Here is a 15784-nt window from a genome sequence, read left to right on the forward strand (position 1 = left end):
GGGAGAAAGTGGAGGAGGAGAGGAGGAGGAGGAGGAGGAGGAGGCGGAAGAGGGTGACAGTGCGAGCGATTGGAAGAGTGATTGAATGACGAGTCACCTGCTGGAAGCGCTCTGCATGAAGTGCTGCCGAAAGGGCATCAGATGGTAGTTCATGGCGTCCAACAGCATCTTCTGACAAACGGGTTCGGTGCGCATGAAGTCCACCGACTGCACGTGTTCCACCAGCTCGGACGCGGGAATGAGCGCGAAGCGGAGGCGCTGCATCAGCTCGGGCGTGTGCACCATGCGCTCCTCCCGGTTGTGTTCCAACCACATGACGGCCATCTGGAAGAGCGCGAGCTCCGAATCGACGGGAGGCGGAAGTCCATCGAGCACGGCGCACACCCCCGAAAAACTCAGAGCCAGAATGTCCTCGATCAGGTATCGGTTGGCCAGCTTTCGGGTCTCGTCGAGGCCGTGAGCGGCTGCCAAGCGGTTCACCTGCTTGTAGTTCTGCACCGAGATCTGGTCGTTGAGAAACTGCGCGCAGAGCTTGTTCACCGCGCTCATGTGCAGGTGCTTCGCGGCCACCAGGACTTCCTCCACCGTGTCCATGCTGAGCGTGATGTTGGCCGTGTAGATGTACTCCAGCACGAGAGCCAAGCCCCCTGGGGGACATCCTGGAAGGGCCAGGCTACTGGCGGGCGCCGCCTTGGGTACGTCGGCGGGCGCCTCCCTGCCCGGAGAGCTCCGAGGACTCTTCTGAGAGGAGTCTCGCCAAGGCGAGTCGCGGTCCGCCAGGCCGTTCTCGAAGAGAGCGCGGAAGTAATGGGAGCAGGAGGCGAGGACCGCGCGGTGGCAACGGAACTCGCGTTCCCCGACGTACAGGGTCACGTCGCACATGAACTGCCTCCGCCACAGCAAGTTGAGTCCGCTCAGCACGTTGTCGCTGTGCGTCGGGTCGAACGTGGACGTCCGCTCGGCCGTCTTGGACATTTCTTGAGCGGACACGCACGAGGTCACAACAGCACACCGTTACTCGGTCTCGGCGGCGTTTGACCGGCCGCCGGCGTGCGCAGCGTGCTCGAGCGCGTTTCTAGGGGCGCGCGCACCCATTACCCAGCTGGTCCCCGCACCGTGCACGGTGTGCGGCGCTGCGCTCACTACACCTACACTGGAGCTACGTCACGGGATACGAACCCACTACACCCCCGAACGCACCCCGTCGGTCTGCATTCCCGCGAGCGCATCGTATCCGACTTGACTGTTATCTTCACGTGTGCAGTGGAAACGCCAGCCAGGGTCCACGATCTCGCAAAGAGCGCAGCACGGTGAACTGGAGGCGCGATCTGAGACCCTCCAGGGCTCCTCGCTAAGTCGTGGCGTGCACGGCTCCGTGCCATCCCTACAGGCTACAGATACAATGATACAACACGTCGTGCATGACAGGTGCCTGGAGGAAAAGCAAGTTTTCATGGAATCGAACCGATAACATCACGAACTTCGCTCAGGGATCGAATTCGGGGGGGTTGGCTTGGGACTAGCGGAGGTGAACGACCCCTGCAGACCCCCGTTGTCGAGGTCGATAGCCCCTTGAAATATGAACGGCTCGAGGCCTTTCAGCACAGACTCGCAATTCGAACCTCTTTGAAAGTTTATGGCCACCGTGACCCTGATCGACTAAGACCACTACCCTGCACCGTGGTAAATAAATAAATAAACGAACCCTAGTTTTGGTAGCGAAACCAAACGAGTCGAGTCGGTTTGAGCGCTTTTTGAACATTAAACGGAGACCTGGAGGGCCGTTCAAAAAGTTCTCGGAACGAGATCCTCACACCGTTCCGGGAAACACCAACGCGTCTTTCGTCGTACGTTGAGAAAGGAAAACGACGTTGGCCCGTCTTGGACGACCTCAGTGCGAGGGTCTCGTTCCGAGAGAACCGATTGCGATCGTCCCTCGTGGTGCGGGGAAACGTGCACACGTGGGTTCCCAAAAGTTCTAGATACTCACCCCCCAAGATGGTGGTGTTCCGCCGGCACCGCGGGCCCGTCCGGAAAATCCGACTCGAACCTTCGGGAGTCGCCGACCGGACACGGAAGCCCGACGTCTCGCACGTACACAAAGCTCTGCTCAGACGTCGAACGGCCGCGGCGTTTGAGCGCAAAGTGAGGCGACAAAGGCGCCCCGGCTCATGGCTCCGGCTTTCTGGCTCCGACGGGCACTTCCAGCCGGGACAAGCGAAGGGTAGAAATGCGAGAGCAGCGGTGGAAGGTACGCATGACAAATTATGCTCGCAAGAAACAACACGTCATTATCCCTGGGCCAGGGAACGCACCGAGACGTGACAAGAGTAATGGGAAATGCACGGTCGGGGAGGCAAACGGTCTCGCGTCGTCGGCAGAGGGTGACGCGGCTGGAGCCTCGAGACGGCGGGAAATAATTACCCGAGGCTCCAGTAAAACTGTTGTGCGTGAGAAAAAAGAAAAAAAGGGGAGAGCTGTGCGGAGCTGGGTTTGCCGCCAAGGAAAGGCGCTCGTGTGCTCCACGTTAGATCTCCGTCGAATTGACCGAAAAGAGACGCCTCGAACAATTAGGCGCGTTTCCCCGTGGTGAACTTTTTTTTTGGGGGGGGGGCGCCAAAGCAGCGCGTGCGGTTTTTCCTCTCGGCGCCCGGTCCGCGAGGGAGGGAGATCCGCGCGCGACGGACGTCGGGGAGCGCACGGACACGTCCTGTGGATTGATGTCCGGATCGCCGGAGCGAGACGACTCCGCAGCTGCAAAATAAAGGGCTTTGCGGGGGGAAAAAAAAAAATTGCGCCGCCCCTTTTCTCCCGCTTCACGCGTCTCACGCTGCGACCGAGACCGCGAGGTCCTCTCCGGTCCAGCCACCGTGGGACTCGCGGTACCGCCCGAGTCGAGCACGGATTGTTCGAGCGGATCCTAAGTTACACGGGCGGCCCGCGCTCGGTGGTGCGGCCCGCGCTCGGTGGTGCGGCCCGCGCTCGGTGGTGCGGCCCGCGCTCTGTGGTGCGGCGCGACCACGGTCTCGCTCGACCCACTTTCCGCACAATTCCCTCGCAGGCGAATCCGCCGTGCATGGCGAACGGGAAATCGTCTCCACGCTCCACCGAGCTGCTTGGCAGCACAGACAAGCGCGGTCGTCCCGGCGGCCCTGAAATCACCAAACGACCACGTGCTGCATGCAGGGCCCGAGACCCGGGGACTAAAAACGTGGGAATTGAACGTCTCGAACTGAACAAATCCGTACAATCCCAATAAGTTAATTTGTTAACGCACAGCACGGGACCAGGCTGCATTGCACGTCGGGCGAGTACCGCGTCGGCATGAGATCGAGTCCCGGGAGACCTCGTCCAAAGATGGTCTCGGTTGAGAGCGCGTGAGGATGAGCGAGGATGGCCAGCTGTGCATAATCATCCGCCTTGTTTGTCCGTTTGTATGATGGGACAGGTTCATCCCGGGTTTATATTCCTCCTGTCGCTTCCCGCAGTGTGTTCCCGCTCGTCGAAACATTATGAGCGCTTCGCTCTGTTGCATTTGTAGTCAAAAAAAAATGTCTCACGTTGCGACTTTTGCATTAAGAAACTGCCAGAGCGTGACGGTGCAGATGTGCCGGGGGTGCTTGTTCTTTCGGGCCGGACACAAAACATGCCCGAGAGAGTGAGGATTGCGCCACAAGATGCTCTCTCCTCATCTGGAACTTCAACCACCCTTGGTCTTAACAACACGAGCAGAGAAAGTCACTTTGTAGATGTGTGGATGACTTTTCATCACTCACACACAACATAGTATAAACTTGTCATTATATGGGTATGATTACACACACACACACACACACACACACACACACACACACACACACACACACACACACACACACACACACACAGATCCCAAGAATGTACCTGCCGAGAAAAGGAGGTGGCAGCTTTATGGAACTCAATCACGTGCACAGAGCGACGACTGTAGGATTAGCAAGGTACGTGAAAAGTTCAACAGACTACCGAATACAATTTGTACGCAAACATGAACACAACAAACCTGAAAAGGTATCTCTCACTCACCTTGCACAAAAACTTCCAAAGACAGGTGTAAATAGAAGATGCCATCCACCAAACCAAAGCAGCAACAAGTACAGCCCCAACGATTGTTAAAAAAGACAAAAGAGAAATTGAGGAAAAAAAATATACCAACAGATATGTAGTGACAACTAACTAGAAAGACAAAAAGAGCAGGGGTATATATATAAATGAATAAAAAAAAAAGAGTTGGACAGATTGGGGATAGACAAAGAATGATCACTGGAATGACTAAGAAAAGGTCAGCTCAATTGGGACGGAGAACAAATCATTATAAATTCCAAAGACAAAGGACACAACACGAATGGCTTTAAAAAAAAATGTACGGACTGAGCCAATCGGACAGTTGTAGGTTCTGCAAAGGTAGAAACAGAAAGTACGAGTCAACTCCTATCGGGATGTGAAAAACTCATGTCAGAACAGCTGTACACACAAAGGCACAACAAGGTATGTTGAGTAATCCACTGGCACATCTGCAGAAATTTCAATATCCCAGTTCCACAAAACTCATCGAAATATGAACCAAAAGCAATCATTTGAAAACAAGTACATAATGCTCATGTACGACCTGATGATCCCATTCAGCGTGAACATAGAAAACAAAGCATTGCGACCAGGCATAGTATTCAGATACAAAAAGGAAAAGTAGGCATTGTTAATTTAGGTTTTAGTACCCAGTAATTTTTGTATAGATAATGCAGAAATCGAGAAAATGACAAAATATTAAAATCTCGAGAATGAAGTGAAAAGATCCTGGAAGCTGAAGAGTGCCGAAATTGCACCCGAGAGAAGCAGCGCAATGGGAATGATAAAGAAGAACCTCACAAAGATCCTACAAATCATCCCTGGGAACATTACCACAAATGAACTACAGTTGGAGACTGTGCGGGGCTCAATGACGAGATCCTGGAAATAGCCCTCGGAACGAAACTCTGCGAACAAGAAAACTTCACCACTCAGGCCTTGAATCACAATCTTTCACCAAAACGAAGGTAGATACTTCGAGTCCTGGGAGGAATCCGTTCCACCTTCTGAAACCCGAATTATAGAGATTACAATCAACGACACACACACACACACACACACACACACACACACACACACACACACACACACACACACACACACACACACTTCTTCACACCAACTATCTTCCAAAACTCGCACAGCTTTAAAATCCCTTCAATTCAGGTCTCTCCATCTTTTCATAGGTTCACCCAGACCGTGCCAACCGAAGAGTATCCTTTTTGGAATGAGATGGAACAGCATTCTGGCAACAAGACCCAGCCATGCTAGTCTGCATCGTTACCTAATTGGATACTGGTTCTGGATCTATCTCTCTCTCTCTCTCTCTCTCTCTCTCTCTCTCTCTCTCTCTCTCTCTCTCTCTCTCTCTCTCTCTCTCTCTCTCTCTCTCTCTCTCTGTCTCTTTGTCTGTCTCTTTCTCTGTTTCTGTCTGTCTCTCTGTCTCTCTCTCTCTCTCTCTCTCTCTCTCTCTCTCTCTCTCTCTCTCTCTCTCTCTCTCTCTCTCTCTCTCTCTCTCTCTGTCTCTGTCTCTCTCTCTGTCTCTGTCTCTGTCTCTGTCTCTGTCTCTGTCTCTGTCTCTGTCTCTGTCTCTGTCTCTGTCTCTCTCTCTCTCTCTGTGTCTCTCTCTCTCTGTCTCTCTCTCTCTCTCTCTCTCTCTCTCTCTCTCTCTCTCTCTCTCTCTCTCTCTCTCTCTCTCTCTCTCTCTCTCTCTCTCTCTCTCTCTCTCTCTCTCTCTCTCTCTCTCTCTCTCTCTCTCTCTCTCTCTCTCTCTCTCTCTCTCTCTCTCTCTCTCTCTCTCTCTCGTGCAGGGTCCACTGCCGTCATCTCGTGATGCCAAGGACTGATCCGATGCATCTATGAGTGAAAGCAACTACAGTAGCTTGCTGAGATGTTTGCACAATGGTGTCCAGCAATCTGTGCCCTACAACAGTGTGCAGAGTATACAAGCCTGGTAAACAAGACAGGTTGTTTTGGTAGTTAGACAGCGATCCTTGTCAACATCTCGTCTCATCCAATGCAATCAGTGGTGTTGTATTTCTCCCCGATAAAGCAATCAGTGACCCCAATTAGGGGAACTCCTGTACACACCAAATCTCATTCCCCACTTGGAAGAGTTTTGTGTCAGTCTCAGTGACTTTTCTTCCAGCAACCATCACTTTTGAATTGGTGAAGCTCACACTCAGTCCAAAGTCCATTTCTGTCCTCGAGAACTCTCCCATGGTGACCTCTGCACCCACTCATGTGGTGGTGGCCATTTCTACCACTTTCTGTCATCTTTTTCTTCAATATCCTTGCCACAATCTTGCCAACAACATTAAGAAGCACAATCCCTTGCCAATTGTCACAAAAAGGAAGGTCTCCCTTCTTAGGGATAGGCCCCAAGACAGTATCAGAGCAGTCTCCCAGTACTTCCTTTCAACTCCACATACCTTGTATGAGGTCTCAGAGGTGATCGAGGAACTCACTTTTGTGGCATCCAGCTCGAGGAACTCACTCACACCTCTGATAGCATACCTGATTGTCCACCTGCTCTTCCATTTCTGAGCTTGTTTGTAGCCACAAGTGTCTCCAACCTGAATGGTCATTTTTCCAGGTGCATTTTTGCTTCAGCCATGTTGAAACGACTCTGAACATTAAACATTTGAGAAGTGTCGCCTCCATCTCTCTTGATGAGCTTTTCTAGAGGTAAAAGGGACTCCAGCCTCATCCATAATATTGTTGCTGTTTGGGGGTGGGGGGATTCGGACGAGCGTGTCAATCACTGTCTGTAACCAGTTTGGGTTTTCACACACTACTCTCGACAGCCAAATGTTACAGATTCGGCGCCACCCTAACCACCGCCGTCTCCGGGGTTATAACGCCGGCTGGTTCGGCACAATTCTCGGGTTACGCGTCTCGAACCACGATACCAAAATACACCTGTACCTTGCCAGCTGGGGGAAATAGACCTCGGTTACAGACTGGTTTTGTCAGAGACCAAGCGGAGTCTACCAGTCTGTAACCATTTTGGTTTTTATATCCAAATTGAGCGGATCATTCCTCGACGCGGCACAGATTAATTCAAAGCGACAACTTCATACGAATCAGCCAGATTTATTGGGGACATCGGGGAACACGACACAAGCAAAGCATTCACGACAATGTTATAATTAATTTATAACCCGTTCTTAACTAGGGAGCTACGGATTTCGGGTTTTGAAGGGAACTCTAACGAGATAAACCTGAGACGACATGCAAACAAGCCATGGACAGCATGCAGACAAGACACAGAGTACTTGGTAATGTTTCATGGACAAGAGGAAAGTGTCAAAGGCACGAATGTGGCTCGTGACAAGCCGATGTCCACGGATTTGAGCGCCCAAGCTCAAACACGCCGCGTGGCAAAATGGCGCTCGTCCTCCTTTTGTCGCACCGCCCACGCACGTAGCCTCCGTGCGTTCTCATCCCACGTAAGGTCGACAGCACAAGACCGTCAGATCGATGGTGGGTTTCAGCTGGTTTCGCACAAGGTCCAGTATACAAGTCCAGGCCTGGCCTGTTCACCAGACCAGGCCAAATCGAGGTGTTGGGCTCCGACAGGTGGATCAACAAACGTGTCGAAGACCTTCTCATGAAAGTCGATCGCCGACTCGACGTGCAGGCAGCCTCTAGTCGTTTCTCCTGCCTCCTTCACGAAGCAGATCGCAGACAGACACAGCCGTCCCCTACACAGCAGATCACGACCCCCACCAGTCGTTTCTCATCCAGCCGTGGGCAGTCTCGGCGCGCTCAGGTCCAGTTTTCTCTCCCGGCCGATTCACCACTGCCTTTCCTTTTCTCGCTCGCCTTGAAGCCCACTGGCTCCTCCCTTCAGTTTCACTTCCTTCTCTCGGCCACTCCCCTCTCAGCACTGGGCAGGGACGATTGTCCAGAGAGAGGAAGGAAGAAGAAGAACCTCTCGGTCCACCACCAATGTACCAACAACGAACAGCCTCTTATACCTCCCGACACACATGTGGCATCCATTTACCGAACAATCTGGCTAAACATGCATTTAATGGGGGATCTGGGCTAATCCTATATTTAATAACACACTAAGGGCCATTTCTGCAACACTACCCCCACCTTTCTCCCGAGGCTCTCCCGAGCCTCCATCTGGGGCAGCCCACGGCAATGGCCCTGTCTAACGTACAGGACAGATCTCCCATTTACTCTAACCCACAACATGGGAAGCACTTAACTCCAAAAACCAAAGTGTCACAGTAAGAATGGCATGTCCTTATCCTGGTGTGTCGGATCACTAATCTAACAAACAAATTCACACTCTATGCACACTACTTCACATTCTAATTAGGGAGTTGAACGGGAGGGCATTCAATTTTACTTTTAACACCAATATTGGCATAGGAGCAGAACATTCAAAGGTTCAAAGTTCTTTCACGTGTTCGCTCCTTCATGCCCCCTCCCGGCAGTATTGTCCATTCACCCCTGAGGGTTTCCTCACTTCGTGGCCTTATTGGCCTCTCACCAGGTGAGTTCAGTCGGCCCAGTGGCCTGACCTCACAAAGAGTTCTTCGGCCCACTGAGCTCACAAAATGGCATGAATCTTCGGCCGCAACGGCCCACAAAATGGCATGAATCTTCGGCCGCAACGGCCCACAAAAGCACTTTGGCCTCAATGGCCCACAAAAATGCTTCGGCCCATATGGCCTACTCACAAGCAGCAGCAGGCAACAAGCCCTGCATTGGACAGCAGGTGACACAGCAATGGTGGCACGGTGATATCGATGTTATCAAATGCAGTTTGGAGGTGTTCTTGAGGACGCAAATGGGTGCGATGACCTCAGACCAGGTGAGATGGAGTGTACCCTTAACCTTCCTTGCCTGACTTGCTTTGGCAGGACTTGTTTTGGTATGGTCTTCCTCATACGTTCCCCTTTTTTTTTTCTTCCTTTTTTTTTCTTAACTGACAGGATGGTGTGTTTCTTACTCAGACGTTATTTCGTGGGTGTGTGCTCATGACATACTGGTGGCCTCTCTAGCACTTGGAGAGGGTGACCTAGCCTGGCCCTTGCCAACAAATTTTCCCATCAACACTACTCGTACCAGGTGTCACACATGAATGGTGCGGAGGAGAGTCCATTGAACCTAACCATTTACTTTTAGCTCTCAACAATGAAACAAAACCCGCTATGGCTAGAATGATCCTAATGACCCATTTTTCCCAACCTGGCACACTGTTCCATTCTTTTAAACCTGGGCAAGGCCCTTATTTGTCTTTTTTCATTTGGTGGTGCCAGGAATAACTCGCTGGCTGGGGAGTGTGACTACTACTAGGTCTCTTTGCCTGCTTCCAATTGGGGGTGGGGGACACCCAGCGACCTCGGGGTTCACCTGAGCGTGCTTCCGGCGCTCCTCACTAAGGGGTGGCTCTCTAGCTCCCATACTGTGCTCTCCTAGCACCCACACTGTGCTCCCCTAGCACTAACCCTACCATACTCTCCTGGCACTGAACCTACCGTGCTCTTCTGGCACTGAACCTACCGTGCTCTCCTGGCACCTCTGACAGCCTTCACCTGCCAGGAACCCCGAAAGCCCTGGTGCCCTATTTCCTGACTCACCAACTTCCCATACCATGTCACACTACCAGCCAGTATCCCCATACCTTGGCCTGCGCCTACCCCTCGCAGTCTGCCTGCACAATGGAACAGCAGCCAGAATCCATGTCAAATCCTCAAAGTCCCCTAACCTACACTAACTTGGTTAAGAGACGCCTACCATCAGGGTACGTTGTTTACACTTACTCTCCTCATCTGCACAATCGCACCATTCACCCAAACACTTTAGTCATTCATTCCACAGTGCTGCACACCCAGCCCACAACACCATCCAACACCTTTCACTTTTATGTGAAAACAAAAACACACCAGTCCCTCGGATACCACTTGGTCATCAAATTTAATTGGTACACTTTTTCATCAAACCCCAATCAATTTGTCACTACGTCCGTCGTCCGCTGGCCTCCTCCATACTGCCCTAATCGTTTATTTCCAACAATTTAAACGAAACATCAAAATCTCTTCAGTAGACCCATGGTCTTCACCAGCCCCACCAGCCCAAATCTCTTCACCAGCCTCTGCCTGGTTCCAACCAGGCATTTCAGTCTTCCCTCAAACAAGCCACTCTTTGTCATCCACTTGCTTCAGGTGCGTTTAACGCTCTGCCTGTAATGTCTCCACCACTCTTTTTTTTAATAATCACCCAAATCCACTGGTGCCACTCTTTTCCCTTCTATCAGTCTCAATTTGCAATCACTCTCGATATAATTTTCAATCAAAATTTCTTACATCCCAATATGGCCTGCTTCTTTGGCTCATTGGAAGGGGAGTGAGGGAATGAATCCCTCATTTCCCATAACATGACCCCGCCGCCTTTCCGCCACGGCTCAAAGGGGTCACGTCTCAATTGGGGTTCTGGTCTACCTCCTCCTTTTCTCCAGGGTTCGCGGAAGTCAGGTAAACCCCAATCGGGGGAGCGCCCCACCCCTCTTCTCCAGGATTCACGGAAATCAGGTAAACCCCAATCGGAGAAGCCGCCTCCCCCTCTTCTCCATAACTCCCTTAAGACAGATAAACCTCACTCAGCTAGCCAAACCCCTCGTGTGCTCAGAAAGGTTTGAAGACCAAGTGACACACGCCTGTGCCACTTGCTACTCATCTGTGATCTTCCCCAAAGTTCCTTTGAGGCTGATAGAGAAATTAGCATCCAATTTCTAAAGCCTGCTCCTGGATGCAGCACCTCCAACCCTGCAAGAACCCATGCGGAGCTGTCCATTATGGTTTCCGTCCCCTGTGTCAAGTTCTGTCCTGGTGGCATTTCTATTTCCCCTTGCACCTCTAACCTATTTCCTACGTCACCACTCATTCCACGCTCAGGACTCCCACACAAAGCAGGCTCCATACCTTCCAAGGCCATGTGTTCACATTCCACACAATCAACCTTGCCTGCGTACTGACCAACTGCCTCACACTCCAGGGTTACATTCTCGACCACCAGGTGAGTACCCACACACGTTTCAACTTTGGCAGCACACACCAGTGCTGCAATCTGGAGTGTGGGCTCACCGCATTCATTCACAGGCACTCCACACACACATTCAGGGGCACGCATACGTGCACCCCATCGGACAGAGCCTCTTCATTAACATAAAATTCAATTTCTACTTTAACCTCATCGTCCGCACCATGTATGCATGTACCTACGTACCTGCTTCGTTTCAGAGTCACCTCCGTCCGGTCGCTTCTCTCCAGCAGGTTGCTCATCATCGGTTCGCCACATTCCTCTGGGGCTGTCAGCTCCACATGCTGGACATGCTCAAAATGTGTTTTATTCGTCAACAACCCCGTATGCTCCCTCAATGTCTCCATCAACAGGGTTTGCTCTAATTGTGGTGTCATCCGACGAGTGATATCAATCAAGTCCCGCACCACTAACATTACTCCCTGTGTGTCATGATATCACACATCCCATATTATTGTGCGGTTCTACTTCCTGACTCCATTTTCCTTTCCATTCGAGTCGTTCTTCCTCTCCGTGCCTTTTTCGTTGTTCGTTATCTTTCCGGAGATTTTCCATCTCCGCGTACTCCAACCTTGCTCTCTCCTTTAGTTGGTCAATTTCAAATTCATACTCTTTTTGTTTCCTCTCCCACAGTCTCTCTTGTTCCTCATTCTCCAATCTCTTCGTTTCCTTCAATTGGTTGATTTCCCTTTGCTGCTTCATTCGTTGTTCTTTCACCATCTCCGCACACTACAACCTTGCTTTGGCTTCTAACTGTTAGATCTGCACAGTGTGGTTCCTTAACGTTTCATTCTCCATTCTCGTTCTTTCCTCTCTTAACATCCTCAGCTCGTTTTGTAATTCCCTCTCTTTATTTTGGTGTTTTTGTAACTCAGAAGCTTTTTCCCATAATTCCTTGCTCATCTCCACACCTCTTTCGCATGCTTCCCTCCTCAATTCGTCCATTTTCTTACAGGATTCCCTACCTCTTTCACATGCTTCCTTCCTCATGTTGTCCATTCTCTTCCCGTATTCCTCTACTTTTTCCAGGCGTTTCTCTTTTCTTTTTATCTCCTGTTCTCGGATTTCTCTTGTCTGATTGCCTGCTCTTACCCTTCCCTTCAGTAGTTCCAAGTCCAAATCGTGTTCCCGTTTTTTCTTTTCCAGCTTTGTTTTCCATTCTTCTTCCAAGTTCTCCCTATCCCGGGAGTTACTAATTTGCTGTTCCTCTATTCTTTCGTTCAGTTCGCTCTTCTCTTGTTCCAACTTATGGGTACTCCACTCTACCTTCCTCATTTCTCCCTGTCGTTCTTCGAACTGTCTTGACTTTTCCAACAATTCTTCCTTCCTTTGCTCCAGATATTTCTCTCCTCTTTTTATCTTCTCTTTGAGGCTTTCTCTTATCTGATTGCCTGATCATACCTCTTCCTTCAGTTGTTTCAATTCCAAATCGTGTTCACATTTTTCCTTTTCACGCTTTTTTTTCCATTCTTTTTCCAAGTTCTCCCTATCCTGGGAGTTATTAATTTGCTCCTCCTCTATTCTTTTGTTCAGTTCGCTTTTCTCATATTCCAACTCACGGGTAAACAACACTACTTTATTCTTTTCTCCACATAGTTCATCGACTCTCTTGGCTAAGTCCTTTTTCAGCCACCGAATTCGTTCCCGTTCACCGGCCAATTGCTGTAACCCCCCGTACACATAATTTTCCTGAACCTTGTCTGCGTGCCGTTGTGCCTCGTCCAATTCAATTTGTAACTCCTTTATACAATTCTCATAACGCCTCACCTGTTCCAAGGCATCCCCCAATCATGCATGAAGCTTGCCAATGTACACGTAGTCGTCTTGCCTCGTCCGCCATGGCGCATGCCGTGACCACGTGGTTTGAACCGGTGGGTGGGAGACCCCGCCTCGTGTTGTGCCGATCGTTGCGCTAGTAATAGCCCACTCCCGCTTCGTGTCGCGCTGAGGTGGAGACGAGCCGCCATTTTGCGACTCCATTTTTCTTTATAATTTCGAAGTTTTACACCCGATCCGCTCAAAATAAAATCAAAGCAAATTTGGACCGTTTTTTTATTTTTTTTTACGAATCGGGCGGATCTATTGGCGCAGCACGAATTAATTCAAAGCGGCAACTTTATACGAATCAGCCAGATTTATTGGGGACATCGTGGAACACGACACAAGCAAAGCATTCACGACAATGTTATAATTAATCTATAACCCGTTCTTAACTTGGGAGCTACGGATTTCGGATTTCGAAAGGAACTCTAACGAGATTAAACCTTAGACGACATGCAAACAAGCCATGGACAGCATGCAGACAAGACACAGAGAATTGGTGATGTTTCATGGACGAGAGCAAAGTGTCAAAGGCCCGAATGTGGCTCGTGACAAGCCGATGTCCACGGATTCGAGCGCCCAAGCTCAAACACGCCACGTGGCAAGATGGCGCTCATCCTCCTTTTGTCGCACCGCCCACACATGTGGCCTCCACGCGTTCTGACCCCGCGTAAGGTCGAGGGCACAAGACTGTCAGATCGATGGTGGGTTTCAGCTGGTTTCGCACAAGGTCCAGTATACAAGTCCAGGCCTGGCCTGTTCACCAGACCAGGCCAAATTGAGGTGTTGGGCTCCGGCAGGCGGATCGACAAATGTGTCGAGGACCTTCTCATGAAAGTCGATCGCCGACTCGACGTGCAGGCAGAGTCTAGTCGTTTCTCCTGCCTCCTTCATGAAGCAGATCGCAGACAGACACAGCCGTCCCCTACACAGCAGATCATGACCCCCACCAGTCGTTTCTCATCCAGCCGAGGGCAGACTCGGCGCACTCAGGTCTAGTTTTCTCTCCCGGCTGATTCACCACTGCCTTTCCTTTTCTCGCTCGCCTCGAAGCCCACTGGCTCCTTCCTTCAGTTTCTCTTCCTCCTCTAAGCCACTCCCCTCTCAGCGCTGGGCGGGGACTATTGTCCGGAGAGAGGAAGGAAGAAGAACCTCTCGGTCCACCACCAATGTAGCAACGACGAACAGCCTCTTACACCTCCCGACACACATGTTGCGTCCATTTACCGAACAACCTGGCTAAACATGCATTGAATGGGGGATCTGGGCTAATCCTATATTTATAACACACTAAGGGCCATTTCCGCAACAATATTTACACACCTTGTTGGAAATCAATCCCTTCCTTCCATGCTGTCTGGATATCTTGAATGCATCGCCATACCTTCTTCACACCAAATTTCTCCCTCTCTCACTCTCTTTCCCTCCCTCATATCACTTCCCTGGTTTTGTCTTGGAACCAGGTGTTCTTTACCTAACTGCACACCTAACCTCCCAGCATGCCTTAGCAAACTTTCTATGATCAGTTTCCCATTCCATGGAAAGCCACTTGGAGTACAAACTGTTCCTTTCCTGAAAAAGGGGGGTTCCAAGGTGGAACCTTCCCTGATCCAGTCAGGCTGCCTCCTTTCCTTGTAGCCCTTGCTGTCCTCTACGGCTTCCATCAATGCTGAGCTTATAGCAGTCCACTTCTCCTCAGTTGTGCTATCATGTCGGGCCTTTAATACGCAGCAGTTGATGATCTATATGACATTCCACACCTCAACATGGAGGCATTCAGATACAACCTCCAATATTTTTGACGCATAATTGCATCATCGATACAGTAATCTACTCTAAATCTCGGATGCTGCCAAGTTTGCTTCTTGGTTTTCCTTTTCGCAAACCAGGTCAGACATTGCTTGACATTCCGGACGTCTCTGGGTGCATGGTGTTTATATGACTGATCAGCTATCGCGAATCGCTTCCCAAGCCAGCCATTCCTTATCAACTGTTTCATTATAGTGCTTGCTTCAGTGCTTAAGCCACGAAGCAAACGCTCTTCAAGCTGCTTGGTTGTTCGTTTCCACTTTCCAAGCCATGGCTGAACACGGCAAAAGTATTCGCACTGTCACTGAATATATCAATCGACTTGAACAGAGTTCAGGCTCCACTCACCTGTGTTTCGACTCGCATTGTTGTGTGGTGCCTCGGGCAGTGGCTCACCCACTAAAAATGGGCAATTTTATTTTCCACCACGTTTTCCCTTTTTGTATGATCTTCTTTCATTATATGACCCATCACTTCGACATAGATAGATACATGTAAAAAAATTTAAACGTTTAATTTTTAAAAGTTTCTTCAGCCATTTTATAGGAGTGCTTGCTTGAGTGCTTAAGCCACTTGGCGAGCACTCTTCAAGCTTCAATGGCAATACTGTGACATGTTTAAATATGGAGACATCTCCGGAGTTAGGAAACCACACATAAACACCACATACAAAGCTTTCATCCACAGCCTGATGGAGTACTGCCCTCCCCTCTGGGCTGGTGCTCCCGCCTTGTACCTTTCTCAGCTTCACCTGTGGAAACCAAGGCATTTAGGATCATTGGTATCTCCCGTGATGTGGCTGAGTCTTTGGGTCTCTCACTCTCTCACCACAGGCAGGTTGGTGGTATTTCTGTCTTCTTCCATCTCCTCTCCGGCCTTGCCCCAACCCCCACACTCTCTGTGGTCTATTCCTCTCCTCCCTCTCCCCCCCCCCCCGATATTTCCGCAGGGCACTCTAGGTCCGCAGCAACACCCTTCTGGTGAAACTACC

The 15784-nt window shown here is 50.4% G+C and overlaps 1 protein-coding gene and 1 pseudogene across 3 annotated transcripts in view; both read right to left on the reverse strand.

Moving 5' to 3' along the window:
* KLHL14 (kelch like family member 14) overlaps positions 1-2721 on the reverse strand; it is an 80158-nt gene extending 77437 nt beyond the window's left edge. For 2 of the 3 annotated variants that reach the window (XR_015051250.1, XM_085854937.1), the window contains exon 1: positions 98-2721. Coding sequence is in view for 2 of the 3 variants with exons in the window: in XM_085854937.1 (XP_085711063.1) it covers positions 98-975 (878 nt within the window). In the remaining variant the exon portion in view is untranslated. The remainder of the gene's footprint in view (positions 1-97) is intronic. The other variant, XM_085854936.1, reaches the window with a different exon arrangement.
* LOC147013255 (uncharacterized) lies at positions 1183-13003 on the reverse strand (annotated as a pseudogene).
* Positions 13004-15784: the final 2781 nt, after the last annotated feature.

This window comes from Eptatretus burgeri, chromosome 14 (assembly GCF_056783735.1).
Source record: "Eptatretus burgeri isolate ZD-2024b chromosome 14, Ebu_testis_v1, whole genome shotgun sequence".
Lineage (NCBI taxonomy): Eukaryota > Metazoa > Chordata > Myxini > Myxiniformes > Myxinidae > Eptatretus > Eptatretus burgeri.